At 38.7% G+C, this 24,507-nt stretch overlaps 1 protein-coding gene across 1 annotated transcript in view; it reads left to right on the top strand.

Annotated features, from left to right (window-relative positions):
- SLC67A1 (solute carrier family 67 member 1) overlaps positions 1–24,285 on the top strand; it is a 69,968-nt gene extending 45,683 nt beyond the window's left edge. The window contains exons 8-10 of the mRNA XM_034418627.3: positions 10,457–10,558; positions 17,953–18,073; positions 24,054–24,285. Coding sequence (XP_034274518.3) covers positions 10,457–10,558; positions 17,953–18,073; positions 24,054–24,241 — 411 coding nt within the window. The 3' untranslated portion in view covers positions 24,242–24,285. The remainder of the gene's footprint in view (positions 1–10,456; positions 10,559–17,952; positions 18,074–24,053) is intronic.
- Positions 24,286–24,507: the final 222 nt, after the last annotated feature.

Here is a 24,507-nt window from a genome sequence, read left to right as displayed (position 1 = left end):
TTCTCAAACTCAGAAAATGCCCAGTAATTGTTAACAATTATTTTCCACCATTCGTTGAATAAATATTAAGTTAATTAGGTAAGACTTTTTTTAATAATAATTTGATAATAATAATCAGAATGATTTTTATTGTTTTCAGTTATGTCTTGGCCCACACTTGAAACTCACAAAAGATGTGATACACCAAATTCTTATTAGCTTGTCTTCCCCCTCACCAAACAGTTTTATAAACAAACTGCTCTCCTTATATCAATGTTTACTTATTTAGTAATTTCACAATTGATGGAAGCTTTTTCCAATCCAATTTCTACCTAAAAACCTCCACTAGTGAGAGTTTGCACAAAGCTGTTAATGTCAACAACTGAATAGTGACTTCCATTTAGAAGGGCTTTACATAGAAGATTGTCAGAAGGTTGATCATCATAGGAGATGATATAAAACTAAACTGTAAACTAGCACATATGTGTGAGGGGAACCTTTACCTTTACCTTTAGGCATTTAATCCTAGGGCATATCCCAGCACATTACCTAGAAGGCAGCTGCTATGCCTTTTCCTCTTTCCCTGCACCTTCCCAATTTAGTCCCATGTCCTTTCAATGCCTTTGTACTTCCTTTCAATATGACACATGACAAATCCCCCAAGACTGAATGCAGAATTCATCTTTGAAAAAAACCTTCCTTTAGCCAATCATTGTCTACTTGCATTTATAGCAAATTGCCTTGGCCAAGATCGAAGGATCTTCTCCAGTTAATTATCCAGTTTTGTGTGGTAATACCAAAGTGTATGTTCTGTTAATTCAAAAGATAAACCATCCCACCCTTGTTGTAATATCCATACACTGTAATCCTTTTTCAACTAGCCAGATTGGTCTTTTGGTAAAAACACTCCTGGCATCTTTTGATGATTTGATGACTTCCCAGATACTGCTTAGACTAAGATTGTTGAAAGAGATTTTTCCTTAATTTTAATTCCTGTTTTTAAAAAATCTTCTCAGTCTATGGAGATTTTCAGTCATCCTGATCCTGGTTGTCACAAAGGTGCTTTTTCAAAAGGCAGCTGGACTTTCTATGTTTCTTTATTGAAGACAAAACAAAGAAACCAAAAGATGTCCAATTGCCTATTGAAAAAGCTCCTTTGTGACAATCTTCTCAGTCACATCTAAAAGTTGTGGTTGGGTTTATGAGAAAAGTAAACCTAGTGAATAGGTGATACGAAAGAAGATACAGTCAAGTAAACAGAATTTATCCAAAAATAACATAAGAGGGTTGTGGAACAAAGTGAACTTTTTTTCAAAAGGATTAATAAAATCAGTTCTAACTTGGAGTAAATCAATTGTGATATTCTCAGTGTGTAGCATGACCAAAGTTGGAATTGTTCATAGCACACAACTCAATGATAGAACTGTAGGCAGCCTGATTTTATTTGTATGCTTGTTTGTTTATCAAATTTATACAGTTTCCTATCTCATTAAAATGATTCTGAGTGGCATACAACAATTAAATAAAACAATGAATATGTAAAAATGGCCCTTATTTAAAACATAAAATTAGCGCACAGGAAAGAGTGAGTATTAATTGTAATGATGAACCATCTTAAAATATCACCAGTGTCCTGGGAGCTCACATAAGCAATAGCAATAAGACTTATATTCCACTTTACAACACTCTCTAAGCAGTTTAAGAGTCAGCATATTGCCCTCACAATCTGGGTCCTCATTTTACCAACCTCAGAAGGATGGAAGGCTGAGTCAGCCTTGAGCCAGTTAGGATCAAAAGAATCAAACTCCTGGCAGTGTGAATAGAGGTAGCCTGTAATATTGCATTCTAACCACTGCGCCATCACCGCTCTTAGCCAAGTCTTGAGGGACTTGTGGAACATTAAGAGGGATGGAGCTAACTTCACCCTAGGATGTGGGGTGGGGAGAATGTTTCATAATGCAGGCACTATAGTGAAGAAGGCCCACCTCCTGGGAACTGTCAAATCCCTAGGAGACACAGCCAGCAACATGCCTCTCTGCCAGATCTCCTGGGACAGGCAAATTTAACTGGAGAGAGATGATCCCTCAGATAACCTGGTCCCATTTCATGAAGGGCTTTAAAAGTTAAAACCAGCATCTTGAATTGGTCCTGGAAGCACATAATTGTTCATGCCATTCCATTCTAGACAAAGCTGAATCTTCTGGATACTCTTCAAAAGGAGCCCCATGTAGAGCGCTTGACAGTAATCCAATCTGGAGGTGACAAGGGAATAAGTGACTATGAGCAGAGCCCCCGATCTAGGAACAGCACAACTAGCGCACAACACAAAGCTGTGCAAAGGCCCTCCTAGCCACAACTGCCACCTGCTCTTTGAGTGGGAATGGTGAATCCAGAAGGACCCCCAGATCATGTACCAAGTCTGTCTGTGGCTACCTGTCTGATGGAAGAGATTCAGAAGCTGAGTTTAATATGAAAATTATTCAACCATCAAAATATATAATTATTAGTGGTTGTGCTTGAATATATCCAGGAAAAAAGATTAATTATAAATTTAGGAGTTGCTTTTTTCTATAGAGAAGATCCCAGGAAATATAACAATCATGTGTATGTACATCTAAAATGTATGCAAAAGGCACATTCCAAATCAATGAATCTGATCAATGAATTAATAATGGTTTTATTTACAGTAGGAACAAACTTGACATAATGTTAAAAAGTGGTCTTGCAGATTGGGGGGAGGGGAGTGAGCGTGTGTATACACCAATATACTATATATTAACATACAAATAGCAATATATAGTAATGGAATTTACTGTATGGCATTTCCAGTCTGCTATCTTCTTCTACCATAGCCAAATCTTTTAAGTTCACATGAAAGGGAAAGAAAGGAAATGTAAAAAAAGAAAAGGAAAAAAAAAAGAACTCTTAACTAATCCGGTTCTTAGTATGCCTGCTTATCCTCTGTTATAGAGAGAGAGGAAACAAAGAACGCTCTTGTCAATGTCATCCTTACTAAATCCAGCCAGTGTTGATTTAGGACCTACAAGGTGCAGCTTAGGAGGTAAGGGAAAGGATGATGTAGATGTTCCTTCTAAGTGTAGTGGAGAAATGACAGCTCACAAACTTTGTGCAGATGCACCACTGCAAGTGTTTTTGCATTATAGAGCAGCTGAGTTAGAAATAAATTAGCTCGGTTTTACGCTATAGGACCAGTGGTGGTATTCAGCCGGTTTGGACTAATTCAGGCGAACCGGTAGCGGCGATCACAGGTGCCCCCCCCCCGGCACTATGCCATCCTATTTAGCCACGTTTTTGAGGTCAGACGCATGCGCAGAAGGCACACGAATGAGCAAAGCGCATGCGCGGAAGGCCAGGTGCAAGCCCGGAAGGCGCACCCGCGAACCAGTGGTAAAAATATGTGAAACCCATTGCTGTATAGGACTATTCCTTTGAAATGTAGTTAGAACGGCTGATTAAATCATTAAGACAATCCCTGCTCAGTACAGGAATCCAAATCAAACTATCCCTGGCAGATGTTTATTTTGTCTCTGATGGAACATCTCCGGTGAAAGGAGGCTCACCACCTCTTTTACTATTTTTTTTTTATTTGATTTATATGCCGCCCTTCTCCGGAGACTCAGGGCGGCTTACAGTGCATTAAGCAATAGCCTTCATACTTGGTATATTTTATACAAAGTCAGCTAATTGCCCCCACAAACTGGGTCCTCAATTTACCTACCTTAGAAAGGATGGAAGGCTGAGTCAACTTTGAGCCTGGCAAGATTCGAACTTACTTTAATTGCAGACAGCTGGTGTTAAATTACAGTGCTTTTGTCTGCAGAGCTATCCAGGCTCTATTAAGAAAGGTTTTTTAAAAACAAAAAACATTGAATCAGAATTTCCCTCTTGATACCTTCAATCCATTATTTTGTGTCCTACATGCAGTATCAAGAGAGAACAAGCATTGGCCTTCTTCTATGTTACATCTTTTCAGGTGTCTAAAGAATTCTCTCTTATCCCTTTTCTGTTGTTTTTCTCAAGACCAGACATGCCGACTTCTTCAAACTCTTTTTCTGGGACTTATGTCTAGCCCTCCCCACTCCCAAACAACCTTGTTGTCTTTTTCAGAAGTTTGTGTAGTTTGTCTGAATCCTTCCTTAAATATATTGTTTAACCCAGTATCCAAAGCGGGGTTGAACGACACAGAGTTCTGTAGCAGTATCCTTGTTCTCTGTTGCCTCAGAGGAGTTAACAGATTCAAGTTACAGATCATTGGAGTAACATTAAAAGAAGCATCTTGACAATAAACTGAAAATAGTATGGCTATTGCATCAGATGCAATATAAAATGTCCAACATGAGTAATAGTATGAACTCATAAACATATACTGCCATAAAGCAATCAATTTGGATGTCAAATAACCATTAATGAAACTGTGCTGCACCTTAGAGCAGCAGGATTTAAATATCCTAAGAATCATTAATAAAGTTGGACTAAGATTGCTTTTCGTCATTATTTTACCTAGTCAGACTTTTGATTTGGCTAGGAAAAACAAGCTTGCTATACACGTGTACATGTCAACCTCCTCCACATTATTTTTAGAAACATTTTCAGTCTTGTGGAATTGAAAAAGACTGCAATGCAACATTTTGGTTTTGATTATGCTGTTTTTAGCTTTGGGATTCCTGGTATATGCTACTGAACCTTTCTCTTGTCTTTGCAGTTCTTTATGGCCAAATTCAAAACTAAATGAATAGTGTCCATTAATATTTGCTGCTACTTTTTTACTGACTTCAGTAGATCTATACTGCATTTTATTTGCTTACACGTTCTTGTACAAATCTGACAAAAATGACCCACTCCATCAGCAATTCTGGTTTCTCTGTTGTAGTCTTTAGAAGTATTGAGTCTCGTAATACTACTAAACTTATATTAAGCATAATGTTGATTTCTTGTACTGGACTTCTTAAAGTCCAGTACAATTTAGTGTATGATAGCTATGCCATGCCTTTTTCACTTTTCAGCTCTATGAATATGATTTTTTTTTTGAAGGCAGAAAAATTATTTAGAGATTATTTGTTAAGTGCATTGAGGTACTTCCCAAGACTGGCTTCCTTCCAAAAAGGAGATTAAATTTATCTCTACTGTGTGTTTTCCTGCTTTAAGATCTGAAAATATCAGCTGGATTTATGGCACAGTTGCTGTTGTTAATGGTGCATGAAAGGAAGAAAGACAGTTTTCACTCTTTGAATTACTTTGTTGGGAGTTTCCAATTAAATATTTCCCCTGCAGATTCAGAGGCTTATATATGGCTTTGAAGGAGGACAAAGACAAAGTTGTTTCACCTGCAGCTTGTGTACATAGCCAAGGGCGACTCATGTTGTGTCACTTGCAAACTATTTCCTTCCTCTTTGGTGTATTGATAATACAACAGATTCCTGTTAAGGTAAAGAGCTTTCTCTTCATATTACTTCAAATAAGGTCATGTTACAAAGGCAAACAGAATTTGAAGGTAGGTGATGAGGCCTACCAACTTGCTTTGAAATGGCCAAAGGAAGTTCAGTGTGGAAATTAAGCATTTTTCAATATGGACTTCTAAAAAGTACTTAAGGTATTCAATATGGTGTTTGGGGAATTAAATACCAATTCAACCAAGTCTCTAAATCAACCCATATTTCTGAAAACAAAATTCATCTCTATGCCTGAATGTTGTCATTAGCTACCTCTATACTCTGCAATTCCCTGGGGCACACAATATACTGGAAGAATTGCTGGGAAAGCTGGTGGTTCTACAGAAAAGTTGAACAGTGGAACAATATTTAGTCAGCTAGGCTAACAATGGGAAGAGCCAGATTAAAATGCCTATTTGTATCAACTTCAGGAATTTACCAAATATCGGGGAAAGCTGCTATATTTCAAAACAGAGAAGTTCAGAAATAGATAATAGTTAAGGATAGCTAAAGAAAAACTCAACATCATTATAGAAAACCAAATCTCAAGGATCTTTTCAACCTATAGGTGATACTGGAAAGTTTAGGTAAGAATTACAGACTGCATAACCCTATCTATTATGCAACTGCTGAGTCAGTGACCCTGAATTCAAAAAATGCCTGAAGTCTGGTAAGCCTCCACCCTTTGATAGAATGCCTGAAGGATGAGAGGGTGTGATTCATGTGAGCTAGCAATTTTTTCCAGCAGTAACTAATCTATGTAGCCATTATTCCATGGTACATTATATAGTATGGGATGTTGCAACATGCTGGTAACTGCTAAGTGGTATCGGGTAGCACAAAACCTAATGCATCTTATCTAATACTCATAGGAGAGACCCAAGAATAACTTGTTCTCTTGTCATTTTCAGAATCAGAGGCTACAAAATACATCCACCTTCATTCCACATGTCCATGATTCAGTATCATTCAATAAAGTGGCATTAATGACATACAATTATCCTGAAATAGCTACAGGCTAGCATTTGGGTGTGTTACACAATCATTAATTAAGAAACTTAGTAGCACTCTCACCTGATCATTTCCTTTTAGTTTCTCAGCTATTGTCAGGTGATATAGGAGAGAGCTATAATCTGTTGCCTAGTGCAACACCTAATTTCCCTTTGAACTCCTGTAAAAATAGGTCCTTGCTCAATTGCCTTGACTAAAGACATCTTTCTTTTCATGTGAAGGAGACCTTTGGTCCCTTCTGAATAGGAGGCTGCAAGATTTCTTGATCTCTGATTGTCTCTTTTACCTTTGCAGGGTTCTTGAGATGTACGAATATGACATATTTTATAACAAAGGGGGGAAATTCATCCTCTGTTGCAATGTGACCAAGTAGATGCATCAAATAATGAATTACATGAATTTATTTGCAAAGATGACCACGGTGTTTACAGTACTCAGATTAGTCAGTGGTCTGATTGTGTAAAAAATAGTTTCTTGTGTTAATCTAGGTTATCATACATTATAATATTAGCTGTGCTTGTGTTATTTCTCTGTAATATATATCGGTATATGCATAATTTTGTATTTATTTTGTCATGTTTATGTAGTGTATATTGGAGGGAGACCCTTTGAGAGCTGTATGCAATTAAATTTCATTTTAATGTATGCCAATTAGTGTACATTCAAAGTGACAATAAAGTTATTCTAAGTCTAAGAAATATTTTGCTGCAGCAAAGTTGACTTTACATTTGAACATTCTTTCTGCAGTTTATAGGAATTGCGGTTCAAAAATCACTGGAAAAGTACCATACTGGGGAAAGACTGTCTTTGAAAATTTCTCTTCTTGAGTGCTATCCAGGAGACAGAAAGAGTTATGTGTCTTTCTCAGTGAAGTATTGCCAGCTTTCTACTCAACACTGTGCAAGGAACTTTTTTTAAAAAAAAAAAAGACTAGAATATCCTGTTCCAGTACAAGCCTCTCAGGGTTCACAGAATATGACCTATCCAAGAGTTCAGGTTTGAAAAGCCAATAGCTGCTGTAACCCCACTGGTCCCTGATTATTAGAAGCATTTATTCTGATCTGAAGAGGCAGCAATTAAAAAAAAAGCCATGTAGAAGATCTTGATTCCTGTCTGCCTTATAGCTGCTTCTTCCAAAATATTTCTACTGCTGGCAGCTGATCTTCATAGCCATAATGTCTGCTCATGAACTGAAACATTATGCACACAAACCCCACTCCCTCATTCTACAATCTTGACCTGTGGAATTTTTACCTCTTACATTTGTTAGCCAATGGGGTAGAAGTCTTTCTTACAATAGCATGCACTTTGTTCCAATGCAAGCTATGAAACAGCATTCTATCTGGCTTCTTTTCACATTACATTTTCCCGGACTACCGTACAAGGCAAAATGTAAGTGGTTTTTCCCAGACTACCATACAAGGCAAAACACAGTGTGCTATCACATTGACATTGATTAAATTACCTTTCTGCAGGACAATTTGTGATGGATGATGGAACTATTGGCATATTTTCCCCATCCTCCTTCCCTAGCAGTCCATTTTCATCTGAAAGAAACATAACAAATCCAGCTTCTGGTAGTTTTCATTACTATTGGGAATAGTCTTTCCTGATCAATACTATAAATGGGTCTTTTATCTTCGGTGATCTGTATGTAGCAGTGTAATCGGTGCATGTAGAATCGGTGATTCTGCTGCAGCAGAATAGCAGATAGAATACCTGTGCAGCTTGCTTGTATTGTAATTGTGATGCAATCATCATTGGGCTTCCCATATTGTTTCTGCTCTTTTCTTTGTTTGCTGAATGATTTTGAGGAAAGAAACACTCTGATGGAGGAGGGTGTGTGTCTGTGAGTGTGTGCGTAAATAAGCCAAAAGTCCTCAAAACTAGGGCACTGTCAGAAGTAATTCTGCTGTTGGAAGTGATAAATTGGATAAGCAATCCTGCACTAGTTAGTATGAGCATGTTAGAGCACATATTCTGATGGCACGATCTGAAGGTCAATAGTGAAATATGGTATAATTTAATTAAAAGAACAACAACCATAAAACTGTCAGACAAGAGTGGGCTTCTGATTTTCTGATAGTCATTTAGGATTTAACAGGAACATGTTGAATTCTGTTCCATGGAATAGTAAACATTCCCTACCATCACCATCACCCCAAAAAAGAATCAAGAGATGATACAGTAGTAATCACAACACTTCCCATGAACCCAGCTGTTCTTTTTCTATCAGCTGCATGATGGCTACCTTTTGAATTGTAGTAGAATCAGTGTAGAAATGACTGTATTAAAATGCATATTTGTGGAGTCTGGGAACTAGCCTTTAGGGTGGGGGGAAAATCCAATTAAACCTCAAATCTTATGATTACTTGTTTTAGTACAATGGCACACCCAAGGAAGAAACCTATACATATAAGAACTATTTTAAGGGATCAAATTGTGTTGTCATTAATTTATTACCTACTTTTCTACATTTGAACTTGCTTCCCCCTCCCAAAAAAAGCTTCCCGTTTAGACAGTGTTGATAACTTCCCTTTTAAACATTTGAATTTTTCTTGCCTAGGGATGTTAACTAGACAGTTTGGTCCATTTGTATTAAAAATCCTGTCACTCAAGCACCTAATGAAGAATTTAATTTCTGTTAATTCCTTTTTATTGGCACCTTATGTGTATAATGGTGGATTATGGATGATTTCCCCCCCAAATGTTAGTGTACAAATATACCTATTTAGTTTAGTAGAGCTGTGAGCACTAAGTTGTACTGCTGTATTTCAATCCATTTCTAAAAACTATAATCAGTGGGTTTAGGATTTTAGCTGATATTTTTAACTGGCAAAGTCTTTTTAATTATGCTAATTATCTTAACTGTGTACCATATCAGCAAAATTTAAAAGCAGGAGGCGAGGGGAGTTAAAATATTCTTACTAAGCATTCATATTTTGTCCATACAGCATACATTGGAAGCAGGATCAAATTTGTCAACGTTTTATTATTAAAAAAAACCCTCATTCTGCTGAAAGATAATTTTGGAGAATTTGTACTTGTCTAACTTATATTTCCAAATACATTATATTTCTTACAAGTTTTAATTTAACTTGTATTGTTTAGAGCAAATTCCTCAACATATCAAAGCACTAAGAGAGATCAATCCTGTATGAAATTATAGTGAACTCCTGTCTTATAGTTATTGTAATTGGTCTCATTTTTAAACTATTTCTTGAAATAATACCACTTTTTAAAGACACCATGATATGTTCCGATTACTCCTTTGATATTTCTCATTTTAATGATGAATTATTGTCAGACTCAGCTGTTGTCTAATTTAGATAGTAACACCATGCCCATTCTTACCAAATCTGTAGGCATTTTTCCAACTCAAAATGCCTTCCCAGCTGCTTTTTTCCCCACAAAAGGTTTATTTGGTGTAACAAATAAACTGTTGGAAAGAGAGGTGATTAAATAGTTACAGATGGAAGCTGCTTGAAGACCAGCAGTAATGAGAGAAGAGTCCTCTTGCTTTTATTTAAAAGCCAACAAAGTTCCATTGCATGGATCTATGTATAATATTTTCTTAAATTGTAATTTCTTTATGTCATTAGCATAATATAATTTCTTTGATCCATTTGGAATATTATGGGCACTCTTACAAAATGAATGAGATGATGGATTTGATCAAAACACCTGTGAACCCTGGAAGATTTATTTTTAAATATTCATTAAAAAACTAAAATTAGGACAAGAAACATGGTGTGTATCACAGAAATATGCTGGCAGGAACATTAATCATCTCTGCCTTCTCTGTTGGTGACCCAAATGATAGAAGACAGGAACATATAATGCTGAAAGCATGCTATTCAGTCAATTGAACATCTCCTAGATATAATTTTGGATCTGGGTACTCTGCAGAAACTACTATTTAGTATGAGCCTGTAGTTAATCTAGAAATTTCAGAGAACTTGATTCACCTGTTTTTTTTTCTCTCTCTCTCTCTCTCTTCCCCCCCTCCCCCCCAGATTGTCCAGGGCCTAATAATTGGAAGATTAACCAGTCGGTATACTGAGCGGTCTTTGCTTATGCTGAGTGTTATTGTTTTATGTGGCGTTGGCATTGCTATGGTAAGATTCAACACAATTTTATACTGCTTTGGATTACAAAATGCTGGAATAATGTCCACTGCAGATTATGCAGTTGAATCTCAGGAAGGAAATGGGAAGTAACGAAAAATTATATCTGTAAATCCATTCATATGGACAGCAATAATCAAGGATATAGTGAAAATGTACACTGTTTTCCAGAAATTCAAATGCCGTCTGGCCGAAATGGCTCATCACTTGGGATCATATATTTAAAATTAAAGGGCCCCTTTCATCAGGCTTACCTAGGACCAAGAGTTTCTATTAACACGAGTTCTTAAATTTTAACAATAACACCAGGGCTGATCACAACATGATATTAAAATGTGAGCAAAATAAGCTTCAATTCGGAGAACAATGTAAAGTTTAGTACAGGTGGTCTTTGACATGCAACAGTTCATTTAGTGACTGTTCAAAGTTACAACGGCACTGAAAAAAGTGACTTATCACGTCTTTTACATTTACGGACATTGCAGCATCTCCATGGTCACGTGATCAAAATTAAAATGTTTGGCAACTGATTCATATTTATGACGGCTGCAGTGTCCCGGGGGTCATGTGTTCACCTTTTATGACCTTCTGACAAGCAAAGTCAATGGGGAACCCAGATTCCCTCAACAACTATGTTACAAACCTAATAATTGCAGTGATTCACTTAACAACGGTGGCAAGAAAGGTTGTAAAATGGGGAAAAACTCACTTAACAAATGCCTTGCTCAGCAACATAAATGTTGGGCTCAATTGTGTTCATAAGTCGAGAACCACCTATACATTGAGAGACACAGCCACATACACACCCAGCACACAGGTGAAATTCACTTATCTTTCCCTAAGGTAAAAGGTAAGGTATAGGTTACCCTCGCACATATGTGCTAGTCATTCCCAACTCTAGGGGCCGGTGCTCATCTCTGTTTCAAAGCCGAAGAGCCAGCGCTGTCCGAAGACGTCTCCGTGATCATGTGGCCAGCATAACTAAATGCCAAAGGTGGTCCCTATTTTTCTACTTGCATTTTTTACGTGCTTTCAAACTGCTAGGTTGACAGAAGCTGGGACAAGTAACAGGAGCTCACCCCATTACGCGGCACTAGGGATTCGAACCGCTGAACTGCTGACCTTTCGATCCACAAGCTCAGCATCTTAGCCACTGAGCCACTGAGTCCCTATTGAACCACTGTGTCTCTATTATCTTTCCCCACTGGCTCGCAAATGTGAACGTCTGCCTTCTGCGCATGCGCAGAGGGTCAAAAACGGGATGTGAGAGGTCCGGGCGGGTGGGCAGAGCGTCCTGCTGCTGGCACTACCGGATCGCGCAATCCGGATAGATCCGGCTAAATCTAACTTTTGATGCATCTCGGAGAAAAAGCTTCCTCTGGGAAATAGACCATACAAACCTTAAAAGAAAGAGACCAGAAACAGATTCCCATAATTACTATTGACAGAAAAGTGAGGCTGTTGTCCTTTTTGCAAATAAAACTTTTTGAAAGCTCTGAGCTTAAGCATCCAATAAGAAAATATCTCTCTCTTTGCCTTTGAAGGAAAAAAGAGATCTTTTGATACAACTTGAACGGACCCCCAGGAACATCCATGCCCCAAAGAAATGTGCAGCTGATAAAGTTAGCTGATAAAAAAAAAGATTTATATACGGAAGACATTTAACAAAGATCTCAAGTTACACTTCCCTCATCCGCCCCCGTAGAATCACTTCCCCTCAGTGGCCTCCAAAATATGCAGGGCTGAAATTAACTGAGGCCAGCTGTGCTGAAAAGGAGCCCTGAAAAAGTTTAGGTAACAGATGAAGGGAAAAAAATGAGGGGAAATGGAGAGCAGTAAACAAGATGCCCCAGATCTCAAGCTGGGGCCAGACAGAGTTCAGCCCGATCATTTTTCGGAGGAGGCATCTTGGAAATAAACGATGGTCTTGGAGCGGAAGCATAGCCCAGTAATAGAACAGCTAGAGAAAATTGAGGCTCACTTCCATTTCATTCTTAGGTGACAGTCAACAGGAAGAATTTTCCACTTGAAAACTTAAAGAACCATTACTAGTTAGAGTAGACCAGAGGTAAACTTGTGTGATCCCTCAATGATGCTCCTCACTGACCCAGCTAAAATTGGCAATGGTTTCAGGAATACAAGATGTTGTACTTTGACTGCTTCTGAATGGCCCCAAGTGTCACATCCCTAGGAACTAACTAGTCTGGCAGAATCATTATGCAAAAGTCTCCTAAACTGAGAATGTTTTAAATTGTCCTCTACGTTTTCATTAATATTTAAAAAGCACCATTCAAATTTATTTTGAGGAGTGCTCTAGCATGAGAGAATATGCCTTTGTGTGAAATGAAAACATCAAGCATTCTCTTTGAGTTTAGTGGGCTGATATTGGATTTTTCTCACCACTCCAAGATCTTGAACAATGTATATTGTAAGTACAGAGAAAAGGAAGACTGGAGGCAGAGCATTACTTCATTTCCAGGAAATTTAAAAGATACATTTATTTACAAAGCATTCTTACAGTGCTGAAGAGAAGACAAGGCAGCAGATTGGGGCTGGGCAGACAAAGCAAGACACTGAGTATGTCAACTTCAATGGTGCAATCAAACCTTCACTTATTTTAATGTGAATCTCATATTCAATTCACATAAAAATGGGTGGAGTCATCCATTTTTTATCACACTGTTGTGGCTGTCATCTTGACTTTTTTTTTTTTTTTGCCATAGCCAGTGGACACTACTGATGTAAGGGCAAAGTACAGCCATTTGCTTTTTAGCTCCTTATCTGTATTTTCCCAAGCTTTTTCTACGATCAAATACTTTTTGATCAAATAGTACAATCAAGCCGTGGTAGTGCAGTGGTTAGAGTGCAGTACTGTAGGCTACTGCTGATTGCCGGCTGACTGCAATTTCGCAGTTCGAATCTCACCAGGCTCAAGGTTGACTCAGCCTTCCATCCTTCCAAGGTTGGTAAATTGAGGACCCAGATTGTTGGGGGCAATATGCTGACTCTGTAAACCGCTTAGAGAGGGCTGTAAAGCACTGTGAAGCAGTATATAAGTCTAAGTGCTATTGCTATTGCTAAGAAGCCCAAGACACTCTAATTTATTGGGCTATTGACTTCAAATAATTTTTTTTTAATAGAGAAAAAATGGCCGGAATGGAAAGCTCATATGAACATTTTGCCACCAATCCCACAGCTTCTGGGGAGTCTTTTAAAAAAGCCCTGGTGACTTTTGCTATATTCCCCATGATTTTTGATTATTATTTCTGTGATCAATTAGCCATATTCTTGTCATCATTAACATCAGACTTTGTTTACATTCTGGGAGATGAGGGAAACCATGTCCAAACCATGGTCAGCACCTCTATGGATACTGAGTTTGCATACTTTTTTTTTTAAATCACTTATTAACTGCTTTTCAGTATTAAGAACCTTTGGAGCAAGTTTTACAGTATCAGAGGAATCTTGTTGAATTCTTTGTGAAAGAAACTTTAAATATAACTTTAAGGGATTAAAAAACCCTCTTTTTAAAAAATAAACAGCAAAACGTGATTAGAAGGTTAATTTTGGAAAAGTACAAGCTGACTAAGAGTCCAGATGAATTTGAAATAAGGAGGGAATGCTGCTGTTTTGAATTCTTAAAAAAAAACCATAATAGGATGAGATTGAAGACTGGACACTAGCGGGAACCAGAAGGAACTAAAGATTACAATTAAAGGAGAATTTGAGTTACTAATATAGAATGGAGCACGATACTTCAACATTGGACGTGTTTGTGAACCATGAACCCAGAAATTAATTTTAAAAGTGTCTGCCATTATAGATAGGTTGTATTTAAAAGGTGTTATGGAAAAGGAACAAGTTTTACCAGACGAGACTGATCTGAAAGTGGTTTTAAAAATCTACAATAATATGAGAAAAGTTGTTACACTGGATAGACAAATGAAACCAGCTGATATTGTAATACTTAAAAAGGATATACAAACAAAAAGTGCAACCTGGATAACATCCCTATATTGGATTCACAAAAGCGACTTGTTACGGTATTGAAGAATTTTGTGAAAAATGACAAAAAATGAAAAGAAAGCAAGTTCTAGGACATTATTTGAAAGGATTAAAGCAATAATTTTCTAAAGACAAATCTTTCCCATCAATTGCTACTTGATCCTCAGAACTCAGAAAATCAAGGATTGAATTAATGACTTTCTGCCCACAAACTGGGGTGCCTACCATTAAACATCTCCCCAATCTGAAGAAATCCTAGAAAGTCATTCCAAAATCTAGACCCCATGTTTATGTGGAATTAAGATCTTAAGCATCTATGCTACAGTGGTATAGTACAAAAAGATTGTCCTTGCCATACTGTATATGCAAACTGATCTGCATAACTGAGAGACCTTTTAGCTCATTGAAGTTCAATTAAGTCACTTGAACAAGCCAAACTGGTTCCCCAAATCCTAACTTCCATGTCCCGCCTTTCATGTATTTGGAGAAGCATGATTTAATGTTAATTATCTGTGCTGATATTGCTGTGCATATCATATTAGGGAAGTATCATGATGCAAAGTTTAGCCCCAAGACAATTTTGGGAAAGGATTTTGGAGAAGAACCAAGAAAATGCCTAAATATACTGCTTCCTTTCTTGAGCTAAAGCCATGTTAGGAGAATATTTTTCTAATATACAGTGTATACACTAGGCTGATACAGCAAACTTTGAAGGTAAATGATTGAATCAGTCACGGAAAATGTGATGTTGAACAGACCCAACCCATCCTCTCAGGGCTCCATAGTGTCCTAATTCACAGGGAATCAGTTAACTTACATGATGAGTCACTCTATGGATAATTGAAAGTAGAAACTTCCTGGACTGTTAAAAGGTCCCCATTATATATGGCAATCTTTGACTCCTAGAGAACTGGAGAAATGAATATTCTGCTGCAATTTATCCTTTAGATTACAAACTCTTGGCAGGGACCTTCAAGTACTAACTGTTCTTTTCCATTAGGAACAGTCTTAATCTGCTCATCAACTGTCCATTGTGTATTTAAACTAGAAGAATCTTAATTAAATCAAAACAAAGAGTGAGCAGTGGAGCTGATCTGCTGGAAGGAAGAGGAATGCAAGTATTAGTTAATCAAGCCAGCATGTTGTAAGGATTCCATCCACAATATCTGACTATCCGAAGAACTCTGTCAGATTAGACGACATTTCTGCTGAGACTATGTGAAGATAAGAGGGAGTAATTTTTGACTATATTGTTATATAATACTGGAGGCAGAAGATGCTATAGGTAGCACCAAAATAGATTTCTTTATTGGCCAAGTGTGATTGGACACACAAGGAATTTGTATTTTGGTGCATATGCTCTCAGTGTACATAAAGAAAAATAAAATACATTCATCAAGAATCATAAGATACAACACTTAGTGATAGTCATAGGTTACTAATAAGCAATCAAATTGTACTAGGAAACAAATAAAACAATATAAATTGTAAAGACACAAGCAACATGGTTATAGTCATAAGATTGTAAAGACACAAGCAACATGGTTATAGTCATAAGTGGGAAGAGATAGATACTAGGAAGGATGAGAAGAATAATAGTAATACAGTCTTATTAAATAATTTGATAGTATTGTGGGAATTAGTTGTTTAGCAGTGTGATGGCATTCGGGAAAAAACTGTCCTTGTGTCTAGTTGCTCTGGTGTGCAGTACCCTATAGCATCATTTTGAGGGTAGATCTTGAAACAATTTATGTCCAGGATGTGAGGGGTCTGTAGATATTTTCACAGTCCTCTTTTTGACTCGTGCAGTATACTGGTCCTCAATGGAAGGCAGGTTGGTAGCAATTGTTTTTTCTGCAGTTCTAATTATCAGTTGAAGTCTGTGTTTGTCCTGTTTGGTTGCAGAGCCAAATCAGACAGTTATAGAGGTGCAGATGACAGACGCAATAATTCCTCTTAGAATTATTAATAAATTAATTAATAAAAAAAGCTTCCCCCATTAAAATTTGACAGCATCGGTTCCCCTGCTAACATCAGCAGCCTTCATCTATGAAAATAATTAAGTCAGTAGTCATGAATGGTCCAATATTGTCTATGGTACGTACTAATCCTCAGAACTGTGACTGTGGACTTTAAGACATGGATAATAGTTCCAGATCTGTTTATTTGCAAGTTGCTGGCTGCCAGATGTTGTAGCAGTGAACCATTCTGCTCCTGTGATGGTGGTTCAAGAAGCAGAAAAAGTGAGTTGTGTCAAGTCCAGATGATGTTAGGCTGTCCCAGAATCCCCGGGGGTGAAGAAACAAACATCAAATAGTTCAGTTATATCCTGCCACTAACAGGACTATATAGATGTGCCCTGCCATAAACATCTAATAATAACTGCCTAAACAAATGTCAACTAAGCTTCTTAATAGCATCCGTGGCCATTTGTTCCAGATCATCAGGACCTGATTGGTGTCTCTTTATTTCACAATTTATGAATTTATTTTACAGCTCAAAGAATATTCTGCTCGTTGGGGAAACCCATCACCCACATCCATCCCAAGTCATTTATGCAAATAGAATGGAACCAAGTACAGATAGTCCTTGATTTATGACCACAACTGAGCCCAACATTTCTGTTGCTAAATGAGACATTTGTTAAGTGACTTTTGCTCCATTTTATGATTTTTCTTGCCACAGTTGTTAAGTGAATCACTGCAGATGTTAAGTTAGTAATACAGCTGTTAAGTGAAACTAGCTTCCCCATTGACTTTACTTGTCAGAAGATCGCAAAAGGGGGATTATGTGACCCCGGAACACTGCCACTGTCATAAATATGAGTCAGTTGCCAAGTGTCTGAATTTTGATCACATGACCACGGGGATGCTGCAATAGTCATAAGTGTGTCATAAGTCACTTTTTTCAGTGCCGTTGTAACTTCGAGCAATCACTAAATGAACTGTTGTAAGTCAAGGACTACCTGTAGTTCCTGTACACCAATACGTTTTGGGACAAGTAGATTTGAAATCATTTGTGGAACAGTGATGGGATTCAAAAATTTTTACTATTGGTTGGGTGTGGCTTGGTGGCCGTAGCAGGGGAAGGCTACTGTAAAATCTCCATTCCCTCCCCCCTCCAGGGGAAGGTTGCTGCAAAATCCCCATTTTCTCCCAATCAGCTGGGAGTCAGGAGGCAGAGAATAGATGGTGGCGGGGCCATTCAGAGGTGGTATTTACCAGTTCTCCGAACTACTCAAAATTTCCGCTACCAGTTCTCCAGAACTGGTCAGAATCTTCTGAATACCACCTCTGTTGTGGAACCTGAAAAGTTGGTAAGAAGATCTTCCTGAATATCGGTATCTCATTTTTGTGACCTGTTATTCTTCTTTCTCACAGGTCCTGATGACCAACGTCTTTCATTATTGCCTCATTGTGCCCCCCATGGTGTTTTCCTTCAGCGTTATCGGTGTCATTACTGATATCATCCTGACCAAGTCAGTTCCTGTTTCCGACACAGGTAAGCCTCACTCTTTTCTCTTTCCGATTAATGCTTCCTTTTGGATGTGCTGCTTGGTTTTGGTTCACTGCTTTCCAAAAATGAGCATTGGCAACGGTCTGGTACATCATGCTCTCTCTGCCTAGGAACCTTTTAGGGCTCTGCAGGAAGCAATGCCAAGTTCCAAAGTCTCTGCAGCTCTCACATAATTGGATACAGAAGAAAAGGGTCATCTTACTGGAATTGCATATCTGCCAAGCCGGTGAATACTAGTTAGAATCAAAAGAGCGGGAGTTACCAAAAATGCCTACAAGGAAGCCAGTGACCCATATTACTTAATGACCCAGTTGTTAACGAAGAAGTAAAATCTTGCAGCATTTCCTGAGATTAATTTCCTACAGAATGTTCTTTCTGCATAGCTTTTTTCTGCCTGGACTTTGTATGCTACGTGACCCTATCAGCACTTCAAGACAGATCCCATCCCACTCCACCCCATTACACAGCCAAGCAACTCCCCTACCTAAATCCTCTTTTCTCAACTGGTATTTCCAATCAGAAGTCCTTCAGAACAGCCATTGAGATTATATGGAGGATGATGGCAGTCATCATGCATATGGGCCACGCATGGAAGGGTTAATTCTCAAAAGCTTTAGATGTCTTAGATGCTTCCTCTCCAAGGAATCCCTAACCGATATGCAAGAACAACATTCTAGCCCCCAGAGTTCCCCCAACTTTCCAGCTTTGTGGACCAGCAGGGGAGGGGGAGCGGGGATGATTCCCTGCAAACAGCGGGCAAGCGCATGCGCGAGCACAGCTCCATTTGTGCGAGCAGCAGGTATGTGCGCCTACTACTTGTGCAAATGGAGCATGTGTGCATGCGTTTGCCCACTGGTCGTGCAAGTGGGAATGCACGTTCGCGGACTCGCATACCACTTCCACGGTCCAGTTCCGACGGGTTCAAGGCCCGGTAATGGGCTGTGGCCTGGGGGTTGGGGACCCCTGTTCTAGGGTTTAAAATATCCCTAGCTGTTGCCTAGAAAGCAATTCATGATTTTTATGATGATTGTCTATAATAATTTTCTAGTTGGTAAACTGCCCAGAGAAACTAAATAAGAATTTAAACTTCATTATCTAAGTAAATATTGGGAAGGTTGTCACTTCTCTGAATCAAATTTTAACAATAACACAGCTGAAATTAAGTTTGATATTGCTAGTCCCAGGGTTCATGGCCTGGACATTCTCTGCACTCACTCCTTATTGGGTTCTAGCCAAACCTTTTGAAATGGAGGGTGTTTGGGGAGGTTGAAAGCAGCAGCTGCAACTGGTCCAGACTGTTTCTCAAAAGAGCTTTTGTCAGGGAGACGGAGCCTGCTCAGCTTGCTTCCTTGGCCCAGAGGCAACCTGAATCACATAAGGAAGCCAGTTCAGCGGCTTATCCTGAGTCTGATTTGCGTAGATGATTATGAGTTGACAATTGAGAAGGACTGCTTACGTCGGCTTAAAAGCAGCAGAAAACTAGGAACAAGGCTTAGGAGCAGAGTATACCAGAAACAGGGTTTCAAGACCTAAAGGAATAGAAGAAAGGGTGCCTCTGTGCCTGGATGCTCATAAAAGGTAAAGGTTCCCCTTGCACATATGTGCTAGTCATTCCTGACTCTAGGGGATGGTGCTCATCTCCGTTTCAAAGCCGAAGAGCCAACGCTGTCCGAAGACATCTCCATGGTCATGTGGCTGCATGACTAAACGCCAAAGGCGCACGGAACGCTGTTACCTTCCCACCAAAGGTGGTCCCTATTTTTCTACTTGCATTTTTTACATGCTTTCAAACTGCTAGGTTGGCAGAAGCTGGGACAAGTAATGGGCGCTCACCCCGTTACGCAGCACTAGGGATTCGAACCACTGAACTGCCGACCTTTCGATCGACAAGCTCAGTGTCTTAGCCACTGAGCCACCGCATCCCCTTGCTCATACATATTGCCAAAATGCTCATACATATTGCCAAAATGTTCATACATATTGCCAAAAAAAAGTGAGTTTGTGAGTTTCCAGCTCATCCCCCATGTGTTATGGATATATGTGTCAAACCTTACAGCAGGAGGTGGCTGGTACTTGGGGGTATTAGATAGGGAATGACAAGTCACTGGGTAAAATATGTTTGGAATTTGTGCTATATTTAAATTTGAGGGTTTGAACTGAAGCACAGAAGAGCCTTGAATATAAGCTTGTAACTAGCCTAGTTCTTATCCTTTCAGCTCTAAAAAATAAATGATTAATTCTATCATGCAAAGAAGTGCTGGCCTTCCAAAAAAATAAATTAGGGTCTGTGTGCCGATAGACAAAATATATTAAACACGTAGACTGTTTTTACTAAATCCATCCCTAGCAATTACTGCAGTGCAAGTGACTCCCAAGTTAACACAATTATTAAAAAAAGCTTCGACACCCATTTTTGGCCAGGGGTGGAACTGCATGTTACCTCAGTAACCCGTAGATTTCCTCTATTACACCCATTGCCATTAACCGTCAGTGGAAAGCATCCCATTAAATGACTGATCCTCTTGATGAACTCTTGGTGTGCAATTATTTTCATTCTTGTTTTGCTGGTAGTGGTAGGTGGTAGTCTTCCAGCTAAGAAAATTTCCAGATAATTTAAGAAACATAAATAAGAAAAGTGCATCAAATAGATCTGTACAAGCAATACTCAAATCAAGTGAAACTCATCATAATAATGCATAACTAACACATAAAGCATAGTTTCACTGATCAGGAATGAAGCTGCAGCCCAGTCTTCTATATATTTCTCCTTTTCTAACTCTGGATACAAGAAATATGAAACATTTGCTTTCAGTAAGTGAATCATAATTCTGAGTTATATCCAAATGTGGGGCACCAACTATTATAACAAATCAGAAAGTAAAACCATAATCACATTATCTATCTATCTTGCTATCATCTATCTATCATGTCTGTCTGTCTGTCTGTCTGTCTGTCTGTTTGTCTGTCTATCTATCTATCTATCTATCTATCTATCTATCTATCTATCTATCTATCTATCTATCTATCTATCTATCTATCTATCTATCTATCTATCTACCGTATCTATCATCTCCCTCTCTCTCTTTTTTTTTTAATGAGATATCCAGGGTTTTAAATTCGCACAAAATTAAAGCAAATTTAGCCACCTTTGCACATATTAAATTATTACATAGATCAGTAAAACAAATATGTGTGTGTGTGTGTGTGTGTGTGTGTGTGTGTGTGTGTGTGTATGTCTATGTAAGTTTTCACGGGTATATATGTGTGTATAGTTAATATTTCGGGTTTCTTCCCGTGTAATTGTGGATATATTTATATATATATCCTTTTAAGGATATATCCACAATTACACGGGAAGAAACCCGAAATATTAAACACACACACACACACACACACATATATATATATATATATGTTTTCTTTTCTTTTCGTAGGCCTTTATGTGTATTTCTCTTTAGCCAGGTTCTTCCTACATAAACCAAGATTTTTATGCAGCCCTAGTTCAGTGAAATCTCAATCCACTAATTTCTAGGCTTTTTTCAGGCAGCCAGCAAGCACCCTGCTGCCCATTGGGAGACTAAGGAGACTAAAATAGATCTATTTCGGACTTATTAGTCCTCATAAGTTAGCCACACCCTCATCCCATCTATCCTCCCTGTAAAGGTACAGTACTTGTTTTCTTTTCTTTTCGTAGCCCTTTATGTGTAAAGAAAACAAATACTGTACCTTTACAGGGAAGATACATGGGATGAAGGTGTGGCTAACTGATGAGGGCTTATAATCCGAAATAAATCTATTTTAGTCTTCTTAATCTCCCAATGGTCTTGCTGGCTGCCTGAAAAAAGCCTAGAAACTAGTGGATTGTGATTTCACTGAACTAGGGCTGCATAAAAATCTTGGTTTATGTAGGAAGAACTTGGCTAAATATATATATGTGTGTGTGTGTGTGTTTTCTGAGGTTTTCCCGGGTGTTTGTATGTAGATCTTTGGTTATTCGGGTTTTCTCCCACGTAAAATTGGAAGTGTCTTGGTGACGTTTCAACAAAGTCTTATTTGTCATCTTCAGGCTGGTGTTTTCGGCTTCGTGCTTCTAGGAGCATTGTGTGATCGCAGCTGTTTCTTCCTTTTAACTGCCAGTGGGGATATGAACTGATTGGGTGGGAGCTTGGTTGTGTTCTGATTGGATGGAGGTGTGTTCTGATTGGTTGGAGGCTTGGCTGTGCTCTGATTGGATGGGGGGTTGGCTGTGCTCTGATTGGATGGGGGTGTGTTCTGTTTGGGTAGGGGTTTGGTTGTGCAGGGGGATTTGAGCTGGTGAGCTATGTTGCTGTTGTTTGGCTTCGCGTTCGTGGTCGTGCCACATCTTCATGGTGGGTGTCAGTTTGCTTCATGTATGGATTGGAGGGGTTTAAAGTGGCTAATGATGCAGCTGTGGTCTGGCTTCTGTTTTGTGGTCATGCCTCATCATCGGTGTGAGTTTTGGTTTGCTTTTTGCGTGGATATGTGGTGGTGACATCCTGTGTGGTTTTCGTGAGTGTGGGTCTGGTGTCATTCTTTGTGTTAGGGACTCGTTTGTCAATAAGGGCGGGTTTCCAAATGGCTGGTAGGCGGGAGGTATCATCTTGTTTATTCATGCTCGGTGGGCATTTTTCTATCTCGATGGCTTCTCTGATTATTCTGTTATTAAAGTGTTCAGTTTTGGACACCAGAACTATCGCCAAAACTACATTACTCCTAGAAGCACGAAGCCGAAAACACCAGCCTGAAGATGACGAATGACACTTCGTCGAAACGTCGCCAAGACACTTCCAATTTTACTTGGGAGAAAACCCGAATAACCAAAGACCTACACACACACACACACACATATGTGGAAATCTAATGTAATGCTGATAAAGATGCAAAAGCTGTATTTAAAAACTGACTTTTTTCATGAATTATTTCAATTGTCCAAGAAATCCAGCAATGTGTAGATATAACAGTGTATTTATATACTGATTATTGAGGAAGATGTTCATTGCAACCATATCACCTAAAATGGGGCCAGCATTAGAATTGTCTTGTTCACAGAACTCTGTCAAGGAGCCAATGGAGCAATTAATGTGTTGGGGAAATACCAAAACAGTCAACTGGTCAGATTGTCAAGTGGTTAATTTTAACCAGTACACAAGATTAATTTAACTCCCACAATGAGCTGTGTTGTGGGAAGCCAACCTGTTGACCCGTATTGCTTGCCTAGTCATCTGAGAAAAAGAGGTGGAGGGTCAGGGGCTGAGAAAAGAGACCTTTCTCTTACAGAATCCACTGCCAAGATCTGATGGCACAGAACATACCTCCCAAACACTGATTGGCTATCATGGCCAAGCCTCACCTGCTGCTCCCTGCCTCACTCTGTAGGAAAGGGCTAGTGGTGGCATTATTATTGTTGTTCTTGTTACAGTTGTCAGTTCTTTAGCTGGTGTTGGCCTTCATATACATCATGTTCTTCTCAAGAACCTAGAATGTCATAATGTATCAACATAGTATATATGCAGATGCAAGGAGCATGGCCTTTTGTAATTGACAGATGGAAATTTTGTCAATCCATATTTTCCAGGTGCTGTCCAGAATTTTATAGGTATGGCACCCAAACCGTTTAAATTTATCGGCCACCAATCCAAGTGGACTCTGGGTAGTATACAAAACTAGAACACTGTTTGGGCATACGGGGTCCCTGGGATTCCAGGCAATTCCGGGATTGTTTGCAAATATTATGTTTCCAAAATGCTTAGTCTGGGGCTGGTTGACCGGAGGAGAGGCTGATTGAATCAAGCATGTTCTAGGAATCTAGGAACAGACCCCATTTATAATCAGGGTGCATGTATTTAACTCTTAAGACACTGATCTTTTTAATCCATTGGAGCTAGAGCAGATCATAAAATGAATTTTGATCTATGCTGTTTGGTTTTTCCATTGTTTCTCATAGGTGCCATGCTTGGAATCAGTGCTTCAGTTACTCCACTGATACGGACATTTGGCCCAACAATAGGAGGATTTCTATATAGACAATTTGGGGTTTCCTCCTTTGGCTATTTACAGCTAATGGTGAATGTATCTCTGTTTTTTTATCTCTTGAAGAAGAAGATCCCTCAGAAAGAAGAAAAAACTCAGTAACTAATTCCATGTATATTGTTGATATAAAGAACAAAGAAAGCGCACATTTAAAGCTTATTTTCAGTCATTTGGGGTTCTTAATATTATATTTTAAAGGAAATAGAGTAATTTATATCATCATAAAGGAATATTTGCATAAATTGTTGGGTAGAAAGATAAGACCAGTAGTGGACCAGTGGTGAAATCCAAATTTTTTTACTACTGGTTCTGTGGACATGGCTTGGTGGGCGTGGTGTGGCTTTGTGGGTGTGGCAAGGGATGGATAC

This window comes from Pantherophis guttatus, chromosome 1 (genome assembly GCF_059756535.1).
Source record: "Pantherophis guttatus breed Tessera chromosome 1, ASM5975653v1, whole genome shotgun sequence".
NCBI classification, from domain to species: Eukaryota; Metazoa; Chordata; class Lepidosauria; order Squamata; family Colubridae; genus Pantherophis; species Pantherophis guttatus.
The sequence above is the reverse complement of the archived record's forward strand: the minus strand, read 5'-3'. Positions and strand labels throughout refer to the sequence as shown.